The sequence below is a fragment of the Lichenostomus cassidix genome, chromosome 1 (assembly GCF_008360975.1).
Source record: "Lichenostomus cassidix isolate B80296 chromosome 1, HeHo_3.0, whole genome shotgun sequence".
Lineage (NCBI taxonomy): Eukaryota > Metazoa > Chordata > Aves > Passeriformes > Meliphagidae > Lichenostomus > Lichenostomus cassidix.
Genome location: NC_139479.1, coordinates 14,485,629 through 14,512,494, shown reverse-complemented (window position 1 = coordinate 14,512,494; position 26,866 = coordinate 14,485,629). Strand labels below are relative to the sequence as shown.

At 38.7% G+C, this 26,866-nt stretch overlaps 1 protein-coding gene across 3 annotated transcripts in view; it reads right to left on the bottom strand.

The window, feature by feature from the left end:
• MAP7D2 (MAP7 domain containing 2) overlaps positions 1-26,866 on the bottom strand; it is an 81,587-nt gene that overhangs the window by 10,446 nt on the left and 44,275 nt on the right. The window contains exons 2-8 of one of the 3 annotated variants that reach the window (XM_085050927.1): positions 25,716-25,793; positions 22,306-22,469; positions 15,211-15,325; positions 12,196-12,306; positions 10,736-10,858; positions 7,704-7,852; positions 6,571-6,698 (exon numbers count right to left, since the gene is read on the bottom strand). In XM_085050927.1, coding sequence (XP_084907053.1) covers positions 6,571-6,698; positions 7,704-7,852; positions 10,736-10,858; positions 12,196-12,306; positions 15,211-15,325; positions 22,306-22,469; positions 25,716-25,793 — 868 coding nt within the window. Of the gene's footprint in view, positions 1-6,570; positions 6,699-7,703; positions 7,853-10,735; positions 10,859-12,195; positions 12,307-14,196; positions 14,296-15,210; positions 15,326-15,509; positions 15,736-22,305; positions 22,470-25,715; positions 25,794-26,866 lie in introns of those variants that run through there. The other 2 variants (XM_085050936.1, XM_085050947.1) reach the window with 2 other exon arrangements.

Genomic DNA, 26,866 nt, shown 5'->3' with positions numbered 1-26,866 from the left:
AACAACAGCTAAAAATTAATGGACTGGAGTGGCAAGTTTTATATAGATCTAACTATAGTATTGTGTGGTCAGAGATTATTATAACCAGAAGAGCATTTGCATTACAGGGCAGACAGGAAAAAGAAGGCATCTTTCAACTCCTCCCCAAACTGATGAATTCAGTAGAAGAAAGGGTTATTTACTACCTTATTACAATGCATTTGAAAGAGGTTGAGACACTAGAATACAAGGAGCTTACTCAGCTGCCTGGTGGGGAGCTATTCCTGTGGGGAGGAAAACACTGCAGAGTATTGCACCATCCCTACTTTCTTACTCCCACAGAAGAGCCACCACAGACTCCAAAAGCCCCTGGGCTGCAGGAACAGTAGCACTCAACAAAATGTGAAGTTCATCTCGGGTACCCCTTGCCTGCAGGCCCAGGAGCTCCCTGTCTGCTCAGGTCCTCACCCTTGCTCCTTGCCTGAGCTCAGCTGTATGTAAGCCTGTTCTTCTCAGCTCCCTAACCTGCTGATCCTGACGTGATGTCCTGGCTTGTCCTTGGACTTGCCTCAGTAAGGCCTTTGTTGGCTGTCACTGGACTCTTGGCTGATCCTGGTCACCACCACCAGACCCACCCATGTCACTTCTTTTGTTTGCTATGGGATGGGGTGCTGTGGGCAAGGTCTCTGTCCTTGTCTGTCCTGCTGCCACCCATGACTCCTGCTGTTCCATGACAGAAACAGGCTTTGGAAGATGTGAACAGGCAAGCCTGTTTCTAGTTATTGAAAAAAATTGCAATGAGAGAAGCTAATAAGATTGGTTGGCGTTGACCAAATCTGTTTTTAGCATTGTCTTTAAATTCCTCTGTAGGATATAGATGGATTTCCAGGTCTTTCTGAAGGCAGAGATTTCAAGGCTACACCTACACGTGTACATCTTACACATTATTGCAGTCATTTCCAACTGCCTTTCATAAAAATATAATTGGGAAATAAAAATAAAACAACCTTTTTCTCATGTTTTTCTGAAGCACAGAGGATGCTTCTTGCTAATTAGACACTTCTTCAAAGCAGAGTGCCTTCTTGCTGTCTTTGGTTTACATTTCCGACTTTACCACACATTCCTTGCAATGCTTTTTATTTAACTTGTTGTGACAGAAGGAGCAAAACAAGCCAATAACTACAGCTGAGTCATTCTCAGTATTAGCAGGGAAGTAACTGTTCTCTAATAAAGACATGACAATCAAAGAGGTTGGTAGGAAGAAGTCTAGTCATGAGAGCCACATACCTTGCACTGCCTAGGCATTAGTGCAGACTGGCTGTACAGCTTAGCTGGTGGATTAGAAATGTGCTGAATGTATTATTTAGGTACTGCATCTTTGAACTTTTAGCCCTGCAGTAATTTTTTAATGGCTCTTGGGCCAGAAGAACAAGAAAACAGTACAGTTTGCTTCATATAATGTAGCTAAAAGCAAGAAGCATAGAAAAGACTGATTACAGCAAGGATGGGAACAGTGCAGCGTGAGGAGTGAAAGGCTGAGCAAGTCCACCAGGAACAAGAATCTTTTGTCAGAATTTTTATATCAGTTACTGGATGCCAGTAGAAAGTTTTAAATCAACACTGTTATCCCCCTTGTATTTAAAATATATTCTCAACTTAGCATCTTTAACATTCCTTGACACAGGCAGAATTGTTACTGGAAAAAACACTCCTTCTAAACAGTATTTAAGTTATGCTGTTTTACACCAGAAAGGGCCAAACTTGATTGCAGACAGAAGAATGGAATTATTAAGAAAAAAAAATTATAATCACTTGCATAGGAGCCTGTTTAGGTTTAAACCGTGCTAAGAAAGTGGGAAACACAGAATTACACCTGATAAGGATTGGAATTAAGATGACAAATCACTAAAATCTAAGAAGTGGTAGCATGTCAGTTGTCAGACAGCTCACTCATTCTCAGTAACTGGATTTTACAGGGGAATACAGAAGTACCAGAAGCACCTTCCTTCCCTCTTTAGAAGACATTAGTTTTCTCACCTAACTGCCCTGTGCTGACATGGGGGTAGTGACAGCTTGCAAGAAGCTGATCCCTGCATGCACTGTTTGAACATCTATCAGGTGTGAGGATGCACTGATTCTTAATTACAATGGCTCCTATTTAATCGTGAAAGGGATACTCCATTCTGCAGAACAATGTCTCAGGAAGAGCACATGAGGGGTTCTGAGCTTACTTTGGCTAAGCAGAGAAAATCAAGTACATGTAGCACACAAATCAGAGGTCACATCCAGCTCTGGCCATAAACAACAGGGCAGAGAAGACCATGCTTCCCCGAAAAGCCAGCTACATGACAGGTCACTGGTTACAGCTGTTCAGAAGGCTGACTGTAAATCAGAAAACTGCAGCAATGCCACAGCTGCATTATTTTTCCTCTATATTCCCATTAATTCAACAAAATCTCTGCTGAAACCACACCAAGGACCTGCATGTTCTCAAACCTGCTTTCTGACATTGCTCTGATCACAAGCTATTTCTGGGTTCTGACATTTTTGCTCTGCTGTGACATTTTCTCAAAAGCAGTTTTCTTTCACTCTTAGTTTTGATCTTTTGTAGTCAAAGACAGATTCATTTCTCTTTTACATTTCTTAAAAGAACAAACTCAGCATAGGTCTGTAGAATAGTTATTTTGATAGCCGCGTTACAGGTGTTTAAAAATCTTCAGCTGGCCCATTATCTAACTAACTGCTGAAAAATCCCTCAAAACAGTCTTGATCCAACATTCTACCCATTGTTTTCATCTTTCCAAGTGAAAACAAAAATCAAAAGTAGTAAATGTGGCACATATGAAGTAAAATCTAAAATAGGTCACTGCAGGACATAGAAACTACTTCTGTGGGGAATTCACCACATGCAGACATCTTTCCAATAGCTCATTTTTCAACATTTTACAACTTTGAGGAGCTTTTTTTGTACTACTCTATGTTCATATTCCATCAGTATTCAGTAATTTGACTGAGCATGCATATTTTTGATGTCAAAAATGTGTCCCCCAGGCTACAGGGGGCTGTCACCCAAAAGAACCACCAAGTGAGGGGTTCAGTTAGTGAAACCATGAGCAGTGAAACAATGACCAGTCTGGGATCTGGAAAGAAAACATGAACCACCACCCATCAGCAGCACCATCATCACTTTTCCCTTCCCCCTTGCTCCTTCCTCCTTCTCTCATGAAGTAATGCTTTGGCAAAAGAATGTGACACAGCTTTCGATTTTTATTCACTGGCTTATGCTATGGTTCATCTGAAGACACTTAAAACTAAATCCTACTTCCTTGATTCAGTCAGGTGCCATTGATTTATTTAGGGACTATTTACCCAAAGACATGTGAAGGACACAGGCTTTATTGCTTTCCTGATCTATAAGAAAGGACTTACCTATTCTCTGAGGGATACTGCAAGAATAAACCAATTAATGTATAGATCTTTGAAGATGAAGCATTAAAAGAAAAAATTACCAAAAGCCCTCGCCCAGTTATTATTGATCTTGTGAAAGATCTGAAGAAAAGGAGCACTTTACACAATCAGTATCCAATAGCAATTGAAAAAAATTAAAGACAATTTCTCAATTATTCAAACTCCCTAATCCATTAACTTTCATCTTTGTCAACTGATCTACATTAAGATTCCAAATAATAGTTTTGGATTTCTTTCTGTGACATTTCTTGATACACTTACTTTTCCAAATAACTTCAAGTTTTTAATTCCTTTCCTGTTTTTAATAGTCATTCAGCATATTTTTATTTTTCCCCCTTTTCTCCTTGTTACATTCATATTTGTTCACTCATTTTGTCTCAGAAGTTATGTTGTTGGCCTGACCTTTTTTTGCGCTCTCAGTAGAATTTGCACATTCAAAACATTGGTATTTTATTTATGTAATTACTGCAGCTCTCTTCTGCCATTAATCACCATGTCTCTTTAAGCTGAAGTTTTATCATCTTGTTTGATCCTGTTTCAGTTACTTCATCACGACAAAAAGAGCTTTTAAATTAATAAATAATGAAATATTAAGACAACTAACTGCCACTCAGAAACCAAGATGACAACTGTGAAGAGCTAGTAACTAGAACAATACCAAGAAAACTTGAATGTCAAGTCACACACTCTTAAGAAAAGAAATGCATACAGCTGACTGTTGTCTAAATCACTGGCCATACTTGATTCTTTCCTCAACAGCTTTAGAGGTTAAGGTGCTATGCAGGATCACTAACACTAATGCTGTACAACACGCATTCTCATTTCTTCCAGGGTATTTTTTCATTCATATAGTGTGCTAGAAGGAGAAATACTAAACTTGCAACAGATTGTTAGGTTTGCAAGGAGAATGAGTGTTGTATACATATTTAGTCAGATTAAAATGATACTTAAATGTCAGATAATGATTTTGCTGGTCAGTGGACTTAAATACAGGCAGTAATGCTTTTGGAAGCTTCCTTTATATTGTATAAACTTATCTCTTCATTGAAAATTAACAGTGGAATTTGAGTTGTATGAAAAAATGCATATATTAAATTATCACTATTATTATCTACATATAATAATACAATATGGTGATTAGGGCACGTTTTTATTTTAGAATTATAAGGGAAAGTTTTGAAAGTGCTGAAGCAGAACTCTCTGCAATCAGTAATAAACACAGATTTAAACTCTATTTACTGTATCTCTCATAAGGTCAAGGAGGGTGTTCTAATTGGGCCACGTTAAGATTAAATGCTTGGAAATACATTTCTACCCATGGTCAGAATCAGATTCCCTCGAGAAAGAGGAGTAGAAAAAAAAAAAAGATCACTACTGTGGCTCACAATCACAGAGAAACCCACTAGTAGGCTTCTTAATTCCTCTATGCAGCATCTGCATGGAGGAATTAAGAGTTTCTTCCTCTAAAAACAGTATTCCTTATATTGCTTATAGGCACAAAAACATTTTACTGTATAAAGGCTACCATAATTTGTACCTCTGAGCAAAGAATTCTCCATCTTTGTCTAATCTTTAATGGAAATTAGTGCTACAAATTAAGACTGGGCACAGCCTTTTCATAAAGCACTGAAGAGCTTTTTCTTTCCCCCAAGAACTCTTTCTTTTACCCACTGGATGTTTCTATGATGGTCTACCCTAACCTTCATTTGCCCAGCAAGAAGCACTTGACTCTCATCTATTCATTTCCCACCAGTCATTTTGCTTAAATGTGTCTCTTGGTTTGTCTCTTATCCTAGCTAAACTGAAAAAATGTATTCTGAGCAGGGAGTATCAGTACTTACAGAATAATATGCATTTTTAGAGCTCAAACTTTTTTTTTTCACATTGCAGAGTGCCACTAGCCAATGATCTGCTCAAAACTGTAATAAGAAAGCTGATTGTCATTAACATGGTATTTCACTCAATTTTTCACAGAATAGATGTAGTTCATACTACAGAACTTGATTACATTATATAGATAATACTGGAAGTTTGAGAGTTAGTAGCCTTATAATATGAGCCCAGAACTGCAGTGTCCCTGTTACACGCAAGGAGACGTATAAAACAGAAAGAATTCCGAGAGTCAGATGGTTGCCTTATGTTGTCTAACATCAGATTCACACACAAAATCATCCCCCACTAAAGGGCTATGCCCTCAGAGCTGAAACAGAAAAGGAACACCAGCTGGTTTTTCAGGCAGGAGAAATTTGTCAGAAAGGGGATCATAAAGACTGATTCAAAATATGGCCAGCTTCAGATTAAAAAAGATAAATAAATAAGATAATTTTCAAGACAGAAGTGGGACCCACAAACAGGGTCTACGGGAAAAAAAACCAAACCAATCAAGCAGCCAGAAAAATCAGGCTTGTACTGTAGGCCAGGACTACTTTAGCATACTCCTATATTAGAGTCAGACTTAATATTCTAAGAAACCTGGAGACACCTTTGCTTAGACTTGAATTGCAAGCTGTGGTACTCAGAGTGCAGTTTTCAGCAAAAGACAATCAAGAAAAGCAAGTCAGTTGCCAGTAAACGCAGACATGCTATAGGCCCACAGCTCTGCATTGAAAAACAAAAAGAACAAAAAGCAGCAAAACCACAGAGGTCTGCAAATGAGCAAAGGTTAAAACCAGTGGCTTAGATGACACATAGTTAAGTGTATTTATGGCACCAGATGGTCATGCCAACAATAGGAAATGCATATATTAAATGCTGGAATTTCTCGTTAGTATTCATGATGCATTTCTTCACATTAGTCAGTTTCTTCCAAATCAAACAAAACAAAAGCATATTTAAAAATAAATGTGAAATAAAATTTCACATGAATGACGAAAGGCACTATAATCTCAAGATTGAGGAACGGCAGAGGGAAGAGTCTCTAGTGGGCACTAACACAATTATTATAGATACTTGATTTGTCATCTACACTTGTCGCTCCTTTTGCCCATCTGTGTATGTGTGTATGTATATGTAAAGTTAACTAGATTTTATACAACAGTTCAAAGGAATTTCCTCAAAAATCAACCTTATTTACAGCTAATGAGAAATTCACAGCATATTAGTCCACTAATAAGAAAGGCATACTTAGGTGTTGCAGGTGATGCAGATCTTCTGGACAAGGCAGCAGGAGAATCAGACCTTCTCAGTGGAGATCCCATACCAGATGATGAACCAGGTGTTGCAGGTCGCTTCTCCTTCTTTATCTTCTCAGTCTAGAAGCACAGTTCATTTTGATTTCCATAATTAGGATCAATAAATCAAAAATGCCTTTGATTGTTTTTTTAGCAAGATGGAATATAAAGACATTTGTGTGGCATAATCATAAAAGTTTTTTAAACAGCAGCTCACAACCGAGGTGCTATTAATAGTTGTTTTATTTTACATAGCCATAGCACACACCCACCCCTGTCTTGCATGGACAAAGCATGCAAATTGCTGGTAACTAATACCACATCAGAGCCTCTACTAGAGTTTTTAGGAGGGGTGGTAGCACTGGGTGGAATGTTCAAAATCATCCATATGCCCCCGCTGAGACATGACCAGCACTGCAACAGTCATCTCACAGAAATATTGCTGCAGGTAACACTGAATCACACCTAAGATTGACACCACACAAACCTCCACTCCTAGCTTTGGTTCTCTCACTTGCAGCTAATTTAGACAGCATGAATTCCCCTGTCATTAAGTATTACAAGATACAGGACCTTATGTGAATTTTACAGGCCTAACAGATTTTTTTAAAAGCATGACTTAAACTGTGTCGACTCAGTGAAGGTGAGTGATTTGCCTTTTATTTTCTGGAAACTACAGTGGATCAATAACACATCTTTTAGGCAAACAGCATTAAAAATGTTCACATAAAGAGCTAAAGAAATTAGTGTAAAACAGAGGCATTATCAATACACTTGGAGAGTTTCTGAAATATATGAAGCTTTCTCAGTTACCAGCAAGACTGGACAGTCATAGTCAGGGGGAGACTCTATTTGCCATCCCCATTCCCAGAAGTTACCAGCAAGTCCAAAAACATACACCTCAATGCCTCAGTTCTCTGAAAATAAGGGTGTTGGTTCTCCGATACCAGCACTCAATGTTGCTGCCATACTGCTGTTTCTTATAGCAGGGGAAGCACTTGATTTGTATTCATGCAAAGGGAAACATAACAAGCAGCAGCTGCATCAGTTTACCCAGCAGTGAAATCAAAACCATTACAAACTCACCTGAGTAGCTTCAGCTGCAGGTGCCCCTTTCATGGCATTGGCAGCGGAGGGTGAATTTGCCTTCTTCCTGTCGGTGCTTCGGGTGGGGGAAGGCTTGTAGGGAGATTTAAGAGGACTAGCTGGTGCTACACGAGGACAGATATGGAATACTAAAGAGTTATAGTACAATAGCAAGAGCAAAAGGGAGCACAGATAGAGGAAGTAAAGGAGGGGAGAAAACAGCATACTTTTATGTTATAATGTTCAAAGGTAGTTTTAAAGTGCTTTTTAGTGTTTCAAAATATCACATATAATGCATTCAACATGATCTCATATTTATTAAAAATCTCAACTGAAACATTTTATAGTATTTTAAAAAATTACCTCTAAAGTATTGCTCTCTTATTCATACATCTTTTTAATCAGCTGACTAATACTGTGACTCTACTTCTAAGAAGCCCAGCTTCCTTTGCATATGATAAAAAGAGTAAGCAGATAATTCCAGTTGGATGACTTTTAAACATGTACTGCAAAACAGGAAAGGTGACAGAAGCATAGGGGGTTGTGTTTTGTCTTTTTTAAAGCCTAAACATGCAAAGGCTCCTAAATACCTTAATTATTTACTCAAGTAACACTTAATTAAAAAAAAACCCTAACAAAAAAACCCCAAACCTAAACTAAATGCTGCTATAGGTATTTCAGTTGTTATCTGAGGGAGACACCAATTTGAGTGTGACACATGCATTACAGCTTACAGGGCAAGTCTTTTTTAATTTGCAATATGAACAGGTTCTTTTTAAATGGAATATTTTACTCCTGCTTTTGTTCATATTGCCTCTCAAGATGAAACCTTCACATACATATAGAACAACCAACACAGCATATGTTTTATCAGTAAGACACACACTAATTGCAATCAAGTGATAAGAGTGTTTTCAGTTTCAGTCAACTAAAGTCAGAGAGGATATTGACTTTGAAAAAGCAGTAATTATGCACTAATGTACAGAAAGTCACATTCCCAATTTTTTATTGGAGGCAGCCCTAATAGAATTTTTATGAAGCCTTTTTGTATGCTTTAAAGTTTAAGTGGACCTTTGTATTCTTTGACCCACTTCCCAGCCAGTTGGAATAAGGTCACTGAATATTAAGAAAAATGTTCAGAAACTTAAAAGCTGCCTAAGAGAAATATTTTTATTTCAATAATTTATTTTTATTTATTTATATGTTAAAAGAAATAATCATATGTCCAGTTATAACTGTTTGCCTGAATACCTTGACTTGGAGTGACAATGTGTTGCTGTAGAGTCTGAAATTGAGGCTTCTCATATCTAAGCTTACAGAAAATGCAGCAGCAGAGCAATTTTGACCCCAGCATCATGACAGGAGGCACAGTACAAGCTCTTGGAAAGGAAGAACTCTCTTCCCTGTTCAGGAAGCTACTTCTGTGGGGAGAAGTACATGACAAATGGGACATCTCCCTCAACTATTTTGCTGGCAATTACTAGCAAAATGTCAATGGCCACTCAGATTGTTGTTTGCAACCTGTGCTACAGCCTGATTGCCTTGGAAATGACAAGAGAATGCTTGCTCAAAAAGCTGTTCCCAAAATCAGCTCTCCTGTTTCAGCTCAGTGAAAAAGCAGTTTGCAGAACAAATTATACCCTTGTCAGACATGCCAAGTGCTACTTTAAAGATCCTGTGATGAAGATATATAAACCAGAGAGTTTACAAACAGAGTGAGCGAGGAAGAACAAGTTATCCTTATTGATTTCTTTGATATCAAATACAAGACAGAAGACATCATCCATGGCCTCAGCAATCCAGCTCAAAATCTTATGCAGAATGTACTGATCTAATTTTGAGTTGGGTTTTTATCACTCTTGGCAGTAGTTGATCCCTGAGCAGTAAGCAAACCGGGAACTTTTTCAAGTACTGTATGACAACATTTCTGCTTCCAGTAGAGGCTGCATTTAATGTAGAAACAAGGGAAACAATTTTAGAGACATTCAATATCAATGTCCCTATGCACTGAACAAAGAAGCAACACACAAGGGAAAGCAGGTTTACTTAGCAATTAATTTTTAAATAGCTTTGTATTAAAAGCATAGATGCAGAACCTAAGCCTATTTCAACCAAGATGTGTGAAAACACTCATCATAAAGATGATCAGTCTTTTATCATCTAAATAGTTACGCCTAAGAAAGTGTTTCATTTTGCAGACAGACATTTGGGTGTGCGCTTTGGGGTGCTTTTTTTGTTTGTTGGTTCTATTAAAACTAAAAAGGGCTTTTAAACTTCTGTCTTGTTTCAGCCAATGCTATGACCAGGTATGGCTTTATAAGCAGAAACAACTCAGAGTCAGGCACTTGCCTAAGTATTAGCAGGACTGGAAACGTTATTTTGTAGATATTTGCAAAATAACAGTTTTATTAGACTGCCCTTTACACATAGGAATGGCAACTATCATCCCTTAAAGACCAATAATTTCTGGAACTGACACCTTCCTATCAATAGTCTGTTTTTCCCTCTAAGTATGTATAATTTCATTTATGTATACACACACACACACACACACACATACATATAAAAATACACACAGTCATACAGTTGAAGGCAAAAAGATATTTAACAGCTAGGAATTGGAACCCTGGTAAATATAATTAACACTCCATGGTGCACTGGGATTTTTGTTCTACATACTATTTGGATGTGACAGGGCAGACATTAATAAATCAATCAAAGCCCCTGGGAGTTGTCACATCCTTGTCTAAAAACCTGTTTCTTAAACGAATATATCAATTTTTTTATAGTCTGTAGTTTAATGATTTTGTTGTTCTGAATATCTATTTAAAAAAATGAAAACACAGACAAGATAATGTGCTTTTCAAAGATTTTAAATATACTATCTAGAACAACTTAGTTCATCATTGATTTTGTACTATCCTGTAAATTGTCATTTTCAGTTTCACAGTACTCTATTTCTTTCATCAGCTACACAAATGCAGCTAAAACCATACCTCAGTGTTTTCAAAGTGAGGAAGTCACATTTTTACCTGGAGTATTGTACTGCTCAGAAAGCATTAATGTACTTCTGCTTCTGGCTAAAGATGACTGTGTGGGAGTCAGCAGACGAGAAACAATAAAGTTTTCCATTGGACTAAGATGCATGCGGTGAGCTGAAGGATGGGAGCAAACAAAATAAAATTTAACATGCAAAGGAATAAAACAATGTTACATTAAAATAACTGAAATAAAACAATGAAATGATTAAATGAAATGACAAAAAAACCTGAAGTTTTTAAGATTTAAAATATTTGAAGATAGTTTGCATTCCCTCTGAAAAAAACCTAATTTCTCCATTTTTTAAAGTTTCTTCTCCATTTTTTAAAGTTTCCCACCCATACAATACACACAGTAAGGTTAAGATCATGTTGTATTTTGTTTTTATGCAGGGGCATGTTCTATTCTGGAAAATGGTTGCTTTCATGACTCAGCATGAAAAAGGTTTGTCTTCTTCCCCAGTAGGAAAGGTAGAGCACTTGGTAGAACAGCGCAGCTGCTCACTGATGTGCCAGCCATACTGGGACTGCATTTAAAATCTGCCGTCTCACCACGTTACGTAAGTCTTATTTATACAATATGCCTGCATTACTTCCTACTCCCTAAATATAACTGTATTGACATATATAATATGTCAACTGTATAAGACATATTTATAGATGTTCCTATTACATGTACATATAGCCATCTGTCATAATAACCTCAAAACTACTGATGAGCTTCCTTAAGCAATTGAAAAGTTAAAATAAATTTACCTGCTCTTTTTCATTCTAGAAACAAGTCTTCATAGTAATTTATTTTCGTAAATATATTTTTTCCCATTACACTTAAAAAAAAAAAAAAAAGGGGTAAAGGGAAAAAAAGCAAACACAAAATAAACAAAAAAGAAATCCAAAGAGTTCACAGGGAGATAAACCCTTCAGTACTCTCTGTAGTGTTTAGCAACCACTAATCCCACAAGATGATCATCTTTTGCGGAGTCTCTTGAGGATCAGAGTTCCATAAGAAATTAAAGGGCTCTACAACTGTGGTCACCAGATTGAAGTCTCCCAGGTGGCTCACTGGATGTACTCCTGCACACAGTACATCCCATATCTACTGTCAAGCCACACCTTTGGTTTGCTTGTTATTCCTTATTTTGCTTGGTCACAAGCAATACAGTTATAGGAAATTGCTGCAGTCACAGCATGCACTTACAGCCCTGTTTGCTGGAGTATCAAAAGTTGAAAAAGAATCAGTGAAAACCCTACAGCATTTGTTGCTGGACTATAATCTCCAGCATGGCAGCACAGTCTTGGGACAGGCTGCAGAACTATGTTATTAATACAGAATCTCTCAAATGTTTGAGTTACTCTGAATAACAGACATAAGCAAATCACAAAGCTATATGGCCCAGCAGTGCTTTAAGCAGAAGGAGAGTTGATGCTGGCAGGAGACCAGCAGGTTCACTTGCCTCTGTCGGGGGAATGTGTTATGGCCGCGGTGGAGGAGGAGAGGCGTTTACTGATTGGCGACTCCATTTGCTTTGGCAGATTCATTGTAGAGGCTGAAAGTTTGTCACATGCTGCAGAGAAATGCATTGAAGATATTTGTATTCACACCACAGTGTTGATAAACTCCCAAAATTAATACTTGCATTTATACTCGTGGCACTGATCACAGCACTGCATTAGGCATGAATGACCCTGTGTGTGTTAGCATGCAACTTTTCTTCTTGTGAATTTTGCATTCCAGTTTTACAACAGCCTATTTTCACACTGACACTGGTAAATAATTATCTATCAGGTCTGAATGAGTGAAGCTTTTCAGATACAAGATGCTCAATACTAGCACTAGCATGAAGTTACCCAAAGAAAATGAACTGCACATGACAACTCTGAACTCATCTTCATTCCCTCCTCTACCTTCAGTCTGGAAGAGCTTGGATTCACATCAGATATTACTCTAATAAGAAAATGAAATAACCAACATTTGTACATCTGTATGAGTCCTCACTGTTTTAATGACTGAGCTGGCACCAGCCATTTGGCTTTATCATTCTGCCTTGAGAAGAATCTAAAAAAAAAAAAGAGACAGCTCAGTTTGTTGGTTCATTTTTCTTCTGAAATACTATTTGACAAAGTCTGTTTGGGCACAATACCCATTTCCTACCTTGACATCTATTCAACTGAATGAAAGAGAAATGTTACTCAAGTATTACTGCAGAGTACTAGTACATAATGATCACTGACTTACACTCAGAAGCTAAAAGCACAGATGCTCTGTCCCCTACATTTGAATTTTATTTCTTTCAAAACCAAAAATATTTTCAGCTAGAGACATATATGTAGCCCTAAACCTGCATCTTCTAAGTTACTGCATTCCCTAGTACATCGATGAAACCATTGCCTCAGTGGGGTTTCCAAGATTTGCCTCCATCTACTACAGCAAACAATACAATTCACTACATTTGCTTTTTTAAAAAAGCACATGTAATGCTGGTATGCTGCAAAACATCAGTTGCACAGGCAAATACCTTTGCACATGAAGGACAATCAGTAAAAAATTTGTTTCTGCAGAAACAGCAGTTCTGTGAGATCATGGGCAGAACGACAATTACTGTGAATTCTGCAGGAGTAATAGCCAAGCCTAACTCCTCCTCTGGGGGAGAGAAGGAAACTACTTCTCAAAAGCACAGGCTGTGTTTTCTTTTCAAAATGCCAAGTACATTTGCAATCTAGATTAGAAATGATATATGCAATCCATTTGTAATTTTGGAAGAGTCATCTACTTCAGAGTCCTTTTATGGGAATAATAATTTAAAAAAGCCAACAAACCAAACCACAGATAAAACCACGCCAAAAAAAAAAAAAAAAAGGTAACTGAACAATATAAAACCTGATTGCTTAAACAAAGTCAACCATTTGAGTTTGTTACAAATACCAGCTTGGCCAAAATTAATTTCAGGAGGCTGAAAACATAGCATGACTGTTTATACCAAATTTACTTGCTCTCAACATATCGCAGGAAAAGGCCCTTGAGATGGAAAGAGAAGGCTGTTTTGATGAAACATGGTCTTCATAACACATTTTCTTACTGTGCAACTGAAATTTTTTTTCAACAGCACCTGTGCACGTCCATTAGAACTGTCAAATATATGTGTAATTATACACACACACACAGAGCACCCGCAGAATTAACAAACATGAGAATCTGAGTGGCAGAAGTCTACAGTTACTGAGAAACCATGAAATGCCTCTACTGTGCTGGAATGTGAGGCATGCACTGCTCCACCATAGCAAAATTAAAAGGAAATTAAAAAGACACTGGTCTACATCACTAAAGGTAATGCCGTAGAGTACCAGACTGAAATGATAAGAAAACAGTGGTTAGGAAGAACAAGATCAGTGGATGGATTACAGTGATTAGAACAGTTATAAACGAGACACGATGGTACTGTGATTCTCTGAAATACCATTGAAGGAATCAGCAGGAGCAGTAGAGGTCACAGGGTCTGGAGGAAGGGTGTTGGCAGCTAAACCTAGAACAGGGGGTGGGGTATTTTCTGATTCACCTACACAGCAGAGAAATCAGAGCAAAAAGAGGTGAAAGAAATTACTGAATAAGTTGGGGGAGCTGGAATTAAGCATAAACTGCATCACAAAGAAAACTGGTTTCTTTCTCAAAGAGACTTCTTGTATTATTATATATATTTAATTTCCTTGCTTTTCTAATGACATATCTGGAAAATTACGATATGAAACAGAGTTTGCCTTTTTAAAGTTAAGTATACTTACACACTGTTTAAAAGAGAGAAATTGTTACATTTCATCAACACCCAAACATGGATAGTTTTCCCTATAACAACAGTTTATTCAAACCTGACAAATTTAACAAAATTGTATGATTTAAAGAGAAAACATGCATATTTCTGAAATATAAAAGCACATGACTGATTATGCAATAAAAAGAATTTCCTCTGAAGCCAAAGCAAAAATAGCAGTAACAGAATGTATGTGGGGAAAAAACCCAAACTATTTTAAACTGCACATGCTGCACAGTCATCTAGAAATTCCCATCAGGTTTTTAGAAGTACCAAACAAAAACAGATCATCTTTTGCAAGTCTTAGACAGCACTCAGTCCTTTGGGGAATATTAAATTTGCTAACTGTGTGTGTAGGAAGACAATGTGGAAGAAGCTAATAAGGAGACAGTGCATCAATTTTAATTTTAGCATTTAGCATCCTCCAAACAGATTCTGGTTACTCTATTAAAATGATCTGCATTCCCAAAGTTAGGAGGAACATTTCTCCCCAGAAGGGATTAGGGAGAGGAAACCTGGCAAGCAATTACAAAGCACTTACTCACACCCCAAGGCAGTAGCCCCTACAGTACCACCCTGACTATAAACCCATCATACTCACTATCTCCACAATCTCATGCATTTTGCACTTGCAGATCTGCAATGCAGGCAGCCTATTTCACTTACCATCTCTCCCTCCTGAGCCTGCAGCCAGTGCTCCTCCCCACGACCATCGCTTCTGCTTCTGCTCCAGCTGCTGGCTGCGTTCGAGGGACCTGCGCATCATGGCTTCTAAACGCTCCTGCCAATATTGGTACAAACCCAGAAACAAATCTCAGTCACTTCTTTGGGGGCTGCCTTGCCCCGCCTTCCGAAACCATGCTAAAAATACAGTCCCCCTGTTGCTCCACACAGGATCATTACAGGAGCTTGTTTGCAATAAAAGAAAAAGAACTGAATAAAGAAGGTTTTAGCAGGCTACCTACCTCCAGATATGTGTATCCTTTGTCTGCAAGCCACTGAGGTCACTACAGAGGCCTAAGTAAATAACACAGGTTGCATCACTGCCTAGCATCTGCTCCTGCTGGTGAGGCTGCTGCTGTGCTCTGGACTTAATTTGTATAAGAATAATGCTCGACAAGCATTAACTCCTTCTTGTCTATGCAGACATCAGGATTTTTTCCCATCCCTTTCTGAGCACAGTTAAATTGCTGCAATGCCAGTGGCTCCACCTAGTCACTCAGATAAATGATCACTTCAAACCCTAAGTAGGTTACTTTGCAGGGTGCCCTACTTATTTATTTTTACAAAAACTCCCTCCTTTCTTCCACTATGTTCCTTAAGCCTAGACATTTAACACCTTCCGATTTTTTTCCTCCTCTGTGTATTTTTTTTTAGTGCATGCCTAGATCATACTGTTCCAAGATTGACTTTTTCCCCCCCCACCATCCCCACATTCTTCTCCATGACTTAGGATTTTCACATGGGGAAAAATAAAATTAATTTTTTCCCTCCCCGGTCTTGCTCTACCTTTAATTTACAGCTAAGTATGGTCACTTTATTCCCTCTCCACCACCTCTTGACTCTCACTCCAAGACCTCCACTGAGTTTCATTCCCACCTCCTCCGTCTGCTAGTTTCTCAGTGATTTATTGCTGTGGCAATGATCCCTGCACCTTTTCTTTCCCTCCTTTCAAGCAGATAAAATGTGGTTCTTCCCCACCCACAGTTTCATCATCTAACAGCTTCTTCCTTTCCTCCTCCCATTATCTCATTCGCATCTGGCAACCTCCTCACCCTCACCTTTCAGCAGCACAACCCCTACTGTGAAAGATACATCTACTCTTGCTGCCTCCAGCTCCTGCCACGCTCAGTTTTAGCCCTTTGATCCTATTAGTATTTTTGGTGCTATTCCTTATTACCTTTGCTACGTCCTTCTGGTCTAGTACAAAACTCCTACTCTTATCCACTTCAAACTGGATCCTGCAGGCTTCTGTGATTATATCATACCCCTTTTGATTTTATCAATCCCCTGCTCTAGCTACAATATCTTTTGGCAGCCCAGATCAATTGTGTGGAAAACCCTCCATACATCTCTTGGCCAGATTACTTTCTCTCACTGATAAATGCCTTTGGTCTGGCTTTCCTGTTGCCTTTTCCTGAGATATTATACCAAAAAAAAAAAAAAAAACAACCAAAAAAAAACCAGTCTTTGTTCAGGTACATCTGCTTCTGGCTCTGCACCGGTGTTGAGCCAGTTGTCTCTGGTAGAACTCCTTCAACACATCAGACCCTGACATCAGGCACCTCCAGTAATCTTCATACTTTTATACATGTACCTGTAAACTTGGTGTTACCTTCCTGGGGTTCTGCCCTTGGTCACTGACTTTCTACATTGCCCAATGTCCTCTCATCATCTCCTGGTTATCTACAACATATTTTTGCTGCTTCCACATCTCTGAACAATCTCTTCTACTACCACGGCTTGCAGTAATTTATTTCTGAACTAAATTTTTCCACCTCATGCAACCCTGCTACAAGTTATCTATCAGTACCAACAGCAAGCCACAACCTTTTTCAATCTTTTAGCTCTCTTCTCCTAATTTTATTACAAATCACTTGTGCTATAAGATAGTCTGTTATATTACCCTCTTTACAAAGATTGAAAAAAGGAAATTCTTGCATCCTCTATCATTCCTAGCTCTCCTGTCCCTGTTACCTTTTGGCCAGGTGACCCACCCTGTTGTTGCAATTTCTTCTGCAGTCTCCAGGAAGACGATCTTTCAGTCGTGTTGTAAGCTCACGGTCTATCAGGTAACATCATTCAAAGACCACTGAAAGCAGGCAGCTGCTTCCCTGCCCTCCCTCCCCCCTTCTTCCCCCACTCTGCCTACTCAGTGCCATCAGTGTCCAGGCAGGCATGAAAATCAGAGCTCTGCCTCTTTCCTTCTCCCTCTTCTCCCTACAGAGCACATGTAGGAAGCATCACAAAGCTCAAGCGCAGCCCCTTGTGCAACAGCACAGAAACCCCCCCAGTTCTGAATACCCAACTGGCCTCTTGCACACTCCATGTGTGGGAAAAGGAAACAATCTTCCACTCTTTGGAATCTGAAGTCACTCCTCTCTGATTTAGTTTGCTACAGTCTTTCTTCTCTTACTACTCAATGATACCATTTTCACATTCAAAACCTGTGTGTGCTGCCTTTGCATTCCAAGTTTGTGCTTTTTTACTTTTAGTTTCCCACCTCTCTAACTTAATTCTGTTTGAGTCAATTTCCATACTTAGTCCTTCCAAACTTCATTTATTTCATCACCAGCTCTTTTCTGCAGTCTGCTTTTCACCACTTTCTTCTACAATGCATCTTTCCCCAACCTATCTTTCTCACACTCTTTACCAATGAAAATCACCCTTCCATTTCTTTCTCATTGAAGCATACTCTTACACAGAACTTTACTTTTTTTCCCCATTTCTAAAGAATATTGTTATACATTAATCAAAAAAGATAACATTAAAGCAGTCAAGTTTCAATTATCTGGGTGATTTGTTTCTGTTTGCTGTGTTCTTTGCTTTTTTTTCATGATGCTTGGAGTAAGGACAAGCAATATTCTATCGTTTGCAAATCACAGAATACACTTATACCACCTACTATCAAAGTCTTGTTTCAAGAATAAAAAGCATAGTGAAATAGATTAAAGAAATTAAATTACTTTTCATGCACATTTGAAAGCCCATGCTACCTACAATCTGAGATTGAAATTCTCATTTACATTATTTGGAGAGGATAATTAATTTTGATTTGCGAAGAGCCTTTCATTAAAGCCCCATAGAACATAATTATTAAAACTCAGGAAACCTCTGCAGATACAGGTTAGATAAAGAACAATATGAAGGCTGCTTTTCACAAAGAAAGGATAGTTATTAAAAAACATTTTAAGCTGGCACAAAACTAAAAAGCCAAAGAAAATAATAAGACATAAGGAAGCATAGCATAGACAACTCATACATTAGTAATTTGTTCCATGACAAAAACTAAACCACAAGACAAAGCTTTCCTTCATCAGCAAACAATGCAGAAAACCCTTCCAGTCTATGTTATAGATAAAGCACCTTCTTGAAAACATATCAAACTACCCATGTGAACTCTAATAGCTACAGATAGAGGAAACAATGTCTGCTCTCAAGATATAGTGAGTTTTCACACAAAAAAGCCCATAATGTACAAGCATTGCATGTAGGTTAAATTAAGAACTAATAAAACCATAAAAGAGAGCCATCTACTGCTAGTATCTAAAATATACATTACTTCCAAAAATCCAGCTATTCATGCAGGTTTTCCTCAGCCTGAGCAACAGAATAAATATTTGTACTCTGAATTAAAAACAACCAAAAATCCACCCCTTCAAAACTCAGTTGTGAGAAGACAAGTAATTTGACTAAGTATTTTCATTTCCTCTGTGTAAAATATAACACAGATGACGTGAGGAAAAAGAATGTTTCAAGTATTATGACTTAAAAAAATTTGTGCAAATAATTCTAAACCAATCTCCTTATATCTGCATCACAAACATCTAAGAGAACGCAAAACCATCTCTTCCTCTTCACTTTTTACACATGTAAGTAGCTCACTGTTTCCTGACATTATCATTTAGCTTCATCTTTGGAGTGGAGTACAGTAAGTAATTAAAGCTATAACATCTCGAGAGCTTTTCACTCTCTGGTGTCTAAGCAAGTACTTTTTTACAAATAGTGCACATGCACCATAACAATCTTTTCCCAATAACCTGTGTACAGCTAGACATCTATTTACAAGGTATTTCCAAGTCACATGGAAGTTCAAGACAGGAAAAGGGAGAAAAATTATTTTAACTGGAAAAGGACAAGCTTTACTTTTGTCCCGTTCCCTGTTAAAAGAAACTTGTAAATCACTTCTGTAGAACAACATGATGCTTTCCTCAAGGCTCAAGGACTGCTTTCACTAAAAGAAGTGGGCAGCTTTAAAAGTAATACAAAGGGATGGGTGGTGATACTAAAGACCTCTACAGATAAGAAGGAAGCAGCCAATGTAGACAGAATAATTTCTAAACATTATTTGCTCAGTTTCTTCAGAAAAATCAGACACACTTCCTCTGTGCTCTGCAACAAGTTCCAGCTGCCCCAAAGAACTCTGACAGAATACCTTGATTTCTACCAATAGAGACTTTAAAACCACCATCTCTTACCTGGCATTGTAGAGGGAAAAAAGCAAGTAAAATAAATCTAATTTTAGCCACCTCTTTAAGAAGTCCTTGCAAGCAAAACAGACAAGCAGAAGATGTCCTGACATAGGAGCCAACAAGCCCCCACCAGTTTAAGAGCCATTCCTCTCTCTCAAACTCTTACAGATTCAACAATAATATTTTCTAGAGAGAGATTTATACAACCTGTTCCTATCACAAATATGCACTACTTTCTGCTGTGTTAAAACACAAGGAAAAATAACTTACAGAAAATATAAAGGATTACCAACAAGGTAGGGAACAAGGAAGAAAATCTCTCAACTTGTCATTGCAGACACCTGACAAGCAAGTCAAATGGGTACTTCAGTCCCCAGCCAGTGTAAACCAATGTTAAAAGAAGAAACATGGAGAACATGCTGCAGTACACTGGCTCACTGGGGCACACATACCCCACATCCCACGGCTGGGAAATGTATATTCAAAGCTCTTCCAGTAAAGATGGTCTTAAATGGCCAGAATGACTCACAAGCAGTGAGTAACTTGCAACCCAGGGAGATGCAAGTTCATCACCATCCTTACTCGGATCTCTGCTGTTATTTATGCACACAGTTTGAGGGGTTCATCACAACCTCACTGGGGAAAGTGGGAATAAACTGGAATGAGGGACAAGAAACTGTGAAGGGAAGCTAGGAGGTGATGATGTCTCCTATTCCCACTTCCCTTCTTCCTTTGCCCTCTCCTGTTCTATAGATTATTCCCCCATGCATGCCCTTCTCCTTGAGAGTCGCCTGGGCTTTTTTCTCCCAAGAGGTTTAATCCATCCCCAAACAAGCAAGCATCCTCTCTTCTCCTCCTGCCCACATAGCCTCCTCTCAGGTTCCTCAGCCTGGGGGAGGAGCAGGGAGGAAAGGAAAGGGAAAGAATCCAGACCCAGGCCTGCTTTAGCTTCCAAAAAAGGCTTTGGACACTTTAAGCATAAAGGACCAGCCCAGTGGGCAGAGCTAGGAGTGGTACTCACATTATGAGCGAACACTTGGATGCAGCCTTTCTCCCGCCATTAGAGGAGCCTCCCCTCACACGTGCAGTGTCTTGGGGAGCTGTAAAAGGCTTGTGATGCTTGGGTAAAACATCACAGTGTGCTCAGCCTCTTATGCCCATCTCTGGGGAAGTGCAGGAGGCCACTACAGGAGATCTCCCCACCAAACAGACACTTTGGGTCTGTCACAGCCTCTCATATCCAACAACTGCTCTCATTTCTCCAGCAAAGGCAAACCATGCAGGCAGGGAAAGCTGGCAGATACTCACTCTTCCTACACCTCTCCTCTCCACCTCTCTGTCCTGCTCTGCAAAAAATTTTGAGGACGTGGATTTGAAAGTTTTTGTACTTTCCCCTTCCCCTTACAACCCTCACAAAGGAAATTGATTTTTCTTAGCTGCAAAAGGTTATTACAGCAGGAAATGCTGGCGAAGGAGCACATGACTTCAGTGCTTTTACCATAGGAGAGAGACCTCCTACCCTTTGTTTCTGCTTTTTCCCACTTTTCTTAAAAGAATTTGAAACAAATCACATGACAAAATATTTTAAAATTAATTAATTCTCAGCCATTACATAGAAATCACAACGAGTATGTTAATATTGAACAAATGACAGGATATAATTTTCTCTTTAAGTTAATGTGAAAAATCAAACAAAAAAACTCAGTGAACAGCTGTATGTTATTCTGAAATCATGCAGAAGTGTTTCACCTGTTTTACAAAGTTATTTTGATAAATGGACCGGGGGCAGAAAAAAGGAGGTTAAGAACTGTGGATTTCTAAACCTTTTTTATCTAGGAATTGGGAAAATATTTTCTTTTGGCTTTTTTTTTTTAACCACTGCCCCCTTTTCCAAAAATCATTAATTCTTTATCAGTAGCAGTGCTAGTGTTCTCTACATAATGTCATGCAGAGATATACATACACACACTGCATTCAGAGAGCTGTACCAGAAATTGGACTCACTAGAGCAAAAAAAGAACCTGAAACGATCTCAGCAGGGAGCATAGAAGAGAAGAAGGGCATGAAGATGCTTAAAAATATGTGATTAATTCTGTTCTATGCTAGAATTTGAAAACACCCTAGATTCTTTGCTGCTTTAAGTACAAATTTCTGAGTTTTTGTTGCCAAGGAAAAATGGAAAAACATTTTCACAATCAATATTTCTGTTTCATGGACAGTAAACAGAACAGTAAGAAAAAATCCTTCCCTTTTTGGAAACACTTATCTTTAAATACTTCCTTCCAGAAAGCTGGTTCTTTATATTTGACAGTCAGAGTCCCAGATATGTTAGCAGTAGTAGATCACTACTCCAGGAGATCAGACAAAAATTAAAAAAAATTGTTTTAGAAAGTATTTTTGATGTACAAACAGCGGTAGGCTACTTACAGCTGTGGTGATGGGGTTTGCAGCTCCTGCAGTAATTGCAGTAATCCTCACATCTCCAGTCCTGCCCCCACCCCCAATCGTTTAATGCATGTCAATATTCAGCCATGTTTAATGCTGCCATACATCTCCCAGGGGACCTTACCTCCTCCTCTTTAAGCTTTTGTCTCCGTTTTTCTTCAACAGCTGCTCTCTTCTGCTCCTCTCTCTGCCTCTGCTCCTCCAGTCTTCTCCATCGCTCCTCCATTTGCTTTTCATACTGAAGTTTTGCTCTTCTCTCCTTCTCCAGTATCTGCTGTTCCCTAGCAGCTTGTGCAGACAAAAAGGTGCATTTCACTTCATGCAAATTTGCTTCTGCTTTAAAATCATTTGACAACATGAAACAAGTGTAAAACAACAAATACAAGTACACAGGGCTTTAGTCCACTAAGATTAAACATACAGTGCACAGAAGAGCTGAAATGATTAGTAAATCTAAGTGACTGTCTCAATAAATAGGGAAGCCCTTGTACACAAGTTGCCAGTTTGTATCCCTTACCTATGTAAAAAAAGTGTACAGTACGGTTTAACTTTTTTTTCTTTATGTTTCAAATCCCTCTGAAGCTTAAAACCAAATTGTTTTTTCAGACATGCTGTTCCTAGTAAGCTTTGAAGGAAATCAGCTATATATGTTGAAGTAAAAATCTTTGGGATTTCTTTAAAACTGTCCTTGTTATGGAGCTGCCTTCAGAATAGACACCAGGAAACAACACATGTTAAGTTTTCTATGAAGTTTTGAAAATACATAATTCAGCTCATAATTTGGTGCTACATCTTCACCCACTTCTGCCTCTTCACATGAAGAAAAAAATTACTTCTGTTATTGAGGGCTTGCCCAGCTGTGTGTTCCAACTGGAGCAATAACCTTCATGGGACATTACCCTGATGTTACAGAAATTCAGACTGCAACAATACATACTGGACTGCTGCTTCACGTGTACATAAAAGAACAAGTAACAGGAGTTTATGTGGCAAATTATGAGGAAAAGTCCATTTCCCATGCAAGTGTATTCCATAAAAAGGCAGGAAAGAGGAGTTCAGTAAGCATGCCTACATACACACAAGCCTGTAGTGTCACATACCAACATACATACAGCCACTATCAAAGAAGGAATATTGCCAGACTAAGAACTTGAAAGTCAGGGAAAGCCAGAATTAACACTGTTTATAAAAGAGCTAGTCCCTTCTTCCTGCTCACTTATTCAACCCCTCTGTGTTTCTTCAATTCCTGTTTCCTTGTACAGCACATTGTCACCCTTCTAACTCTCTCACATAACCTTCCCATCATTCCTAGGCTCTTGCCCAGCCATCCCAAATCCCTCCTCTCAGATCAGCCTTTTCCCCTCAGCTCCTGCCCCCAGGGTCTTTAACCACAGTCGTGACTTTCACTCCCTCTTAGCCCCACTCCATGCTCACACCCCTGGGTGAAAGCCAGAGTCCTTCCAACACCCAGATCCCTTCCCAACATTCCATTTCTTTCCCTTGAATATAGAATTCTTCTAAAATACTTCTTCCTCAAATCCAGCTTGCTTTCCAGAACACATTCTAGCTTACTCTTGTTAGAAACACAGCTGATGTTGACTTCCCCTTTTGCCTCATGAAAATCCACCCATCCTCCCCACTCAGGACAGGGGACAGTTGAGGGGGGTGTCAGTGATGCAGTGAGCCTGGGTTGAATGCATGAAGTCAGACTTCACAACAGAAAAAGTTATCTCAGAGACAGTGGTTATGATAACAGGTGACCAGGCATTAATTGTTCCCAACTGCTAACCACATCAGGTAGAGGAGGTGAAAAAAGCATGCTGGAGTTCATAAAAAACCAAAAATAAAGTGAGGTGTCCAGAGACTGTGCTAAGATTACCTTCTGAGTAAGTAGGTGAAACCTGGGACTGATTCTGGACAGAGAAGTAAACAATTCTGTCATCATGGACACACATACAATTCTTGTTGCTTAATTTAGGGATGCTAAGCCACTAATTAATGAGTTCAGGCTTGGGTGAAAAAGTTACTTCATGTTGCTACATAGTACCTGCTGACTGTTTAAAGATCTAACCTTAGGTGGAACATGCTGCTTTTTTCTGAGCTTCTAAAAGAAAACTTGTCACAGTCAATTTGTGACCAAAATCCAAAGCTCCCCATTGCTGAAATGGTCTTAACCCTAAAGAAATACATTTCCAGGAAGCACATATGATGTCTGGGAGAAAACTGCAGACACCATCTCCCAAATCCCCTGGGCAAACCACACCCAAATTTTCCAGGTTTCAGTTTCCTTCTCCTCTTCCGCTCCAAGTCCTTTCCAATCTAATCATCATGTCACTTTCTTTGGAACCAGAAAAGAAGGGATAATCAAGAAGAAAGAAGAAATAGTCTACACTGAGCAAACCTGGAAGAGAAGTAAGCCCCAGATAGACAGAAGCTTAGGCAAGTTTAAGTACTAAAGAGCAGCAGTTTTTCATCAGAACTACCAAAAGGAATCTTGCTGACCAAGCCCATGGTAATGAAAAATGTCAAGTCACTGGTCTCAAGCCCCAGACTTTGTCAAGAAATGGTCAACAGTTTGTTTATTAAATGCAAGAAAAGACATTATTTTCCTGTGATTCTTTTGACAGGTGCCCATACTGGTTTAGTTGACATTTCCTCAAAATACATGCTTATCTTAAATTCTAGAAAAATCATAAAACACTGGCAGATCCTTCTGCTAGGTATTATCAGGTAATCTCTAGGAACAGTGCTACTGACCTTTCTTGTCATTACAATGCGGAAAACTTAACTCTTCAACGTTTTTTTATATACATAGGGAGAGATATAGGAAGTCCAAACCAATGTTGAACAATTAATTTCATTCATGTATGCATATATATGTGTGTATATATACAAATATTTTAACTTTTTATACACTCTCCTTAAATATATATTTATACTTTTTTACATATGTATTTTACAATTCTCTCAACATTTCCCTGGTCATATTAATAGATTAAAAATAACTGATTATTTTAAAAAGTATCTGAAAACATTGCTTATGTTATTCAGGACCTGAATAATATTTTTTATCATTCTCTTGAAAGATTAACCATTTTACAACTTACAGAAATGTACATGCTTTAATGCTGTACTTAACAACTCTAATATATATTTTAATATTACTAAAATTGAACAGATTAAAATTGAGGTTGCTTTACCAAATCATCCTACATACTATTCTGAGTATTGTTCAAGGCTTATTTGGTGTTTTTACAAATCAGAATCATAACAGCAGTATGTTGAACATAAACCTATATTCAAAAGCAAACAAATAAAAGAAGAGAGCCAACTTGTAAATATAGAATTTAAATATTTTACTGGAAATCCAGAAAGACAGATTATTTTTTATAATTTAACTTAAAAGAAGTGATAAAGACTAGGACCAGACCGAACTACAAGATTTAAAATTCAGAAGCGAAAAAATGTTATGTTAGTTAGTTAAGCCTATTAAAACATACACATAAATAATGCATGCACCTCCTGCCAACTTACCAAGGTATTTCTCCCTTTCTTCTCTTCTTTCCTTTGCCAGTCGTTGTCTTTCATCAGATTTTAGAAATCCATCAATAGCTGAAGAGAGAGGGAAGGTAAAAGATGAGTCTTAAAAATCTGTTAGCAAAACCAAAGAATCATCCAAAAGAAATTTTAAAAATCCATCAAAAAGAAACCAGAACTGCTACATGTAACAATTCCAGTAACAAAACCAATTTTGCTCTTGTATGCAGGTGGGTTAAGGAGCTGGGATTTGGGTATCTCTTGAGCACAGTCTCCCACCTACTGCTGAACTCCAAGCACAGTTCCTAAGTTTAGATGCCTGACTCCTCAGAGCAAACAAGCATGCTGTTAGTACTTGCTTCAAAACTTGAAACTTCCTTGAGAAAAACTGTAAGGATGCAATTAACATGCATTTGTCTTTGTTAATAAGCTCATTTCAAGTTGTTTGGCTAGAAAGAAAAAGGCAGCTCAGAAAAGCAGTAAGCAGCTACGTGGAGTCCCAGTTTTCATATTTATGGCTTACTACAGCCCCCCAGTTTCCTTGCTCACTCAGCACCAGCTCATTTCAACAACCAGCAATTATTGCTGGATGAGGCTATGGAGGCAGCAGCCCTCCTGCCCTCTTTTCCAGGCAGGAAACACTTTGTTTCCTCCTGGAGTTGGTATCTAGAAGGATACTTGTTTGGGAGGAGGTTGCCTAAGGGTGTTTCGTACCTGGATCCAGACGCCCCAGCTCTTTGCACAGCATGAGCAGTTGGAAAGCCCAATTTGGGGAGGCAGGAAGGCAGAGTGTGACACACCAGGTGCCTTGGGGTCACCTGCCTGCATGCCCTGGAACAAGCACCAGGTGGATTAGATGGACCTTCTGCAACAGCAGGGGTAAGGCCACCAACCAGTGCCTTGACAGACCATCCAGAGGATGGTATCATCTTAAAAAAGCTGACAGGGCCTCCAATGCCCTCCTTTCCCTCTCTTCTCAGGATCTCCTGGGGTCTGAGCAGTGCTGTAGTGCAAACAGGCACGGCATCTCACAGCACAGTTTAAATCCTTTCCAATCATTATCAGGCTCCCTACCGAGTTACTGAATTATAATTAAGTCCCCTTCCTTTTGCTCTGAGAACTGCAATTGTTAATTTTATCAGATAAAT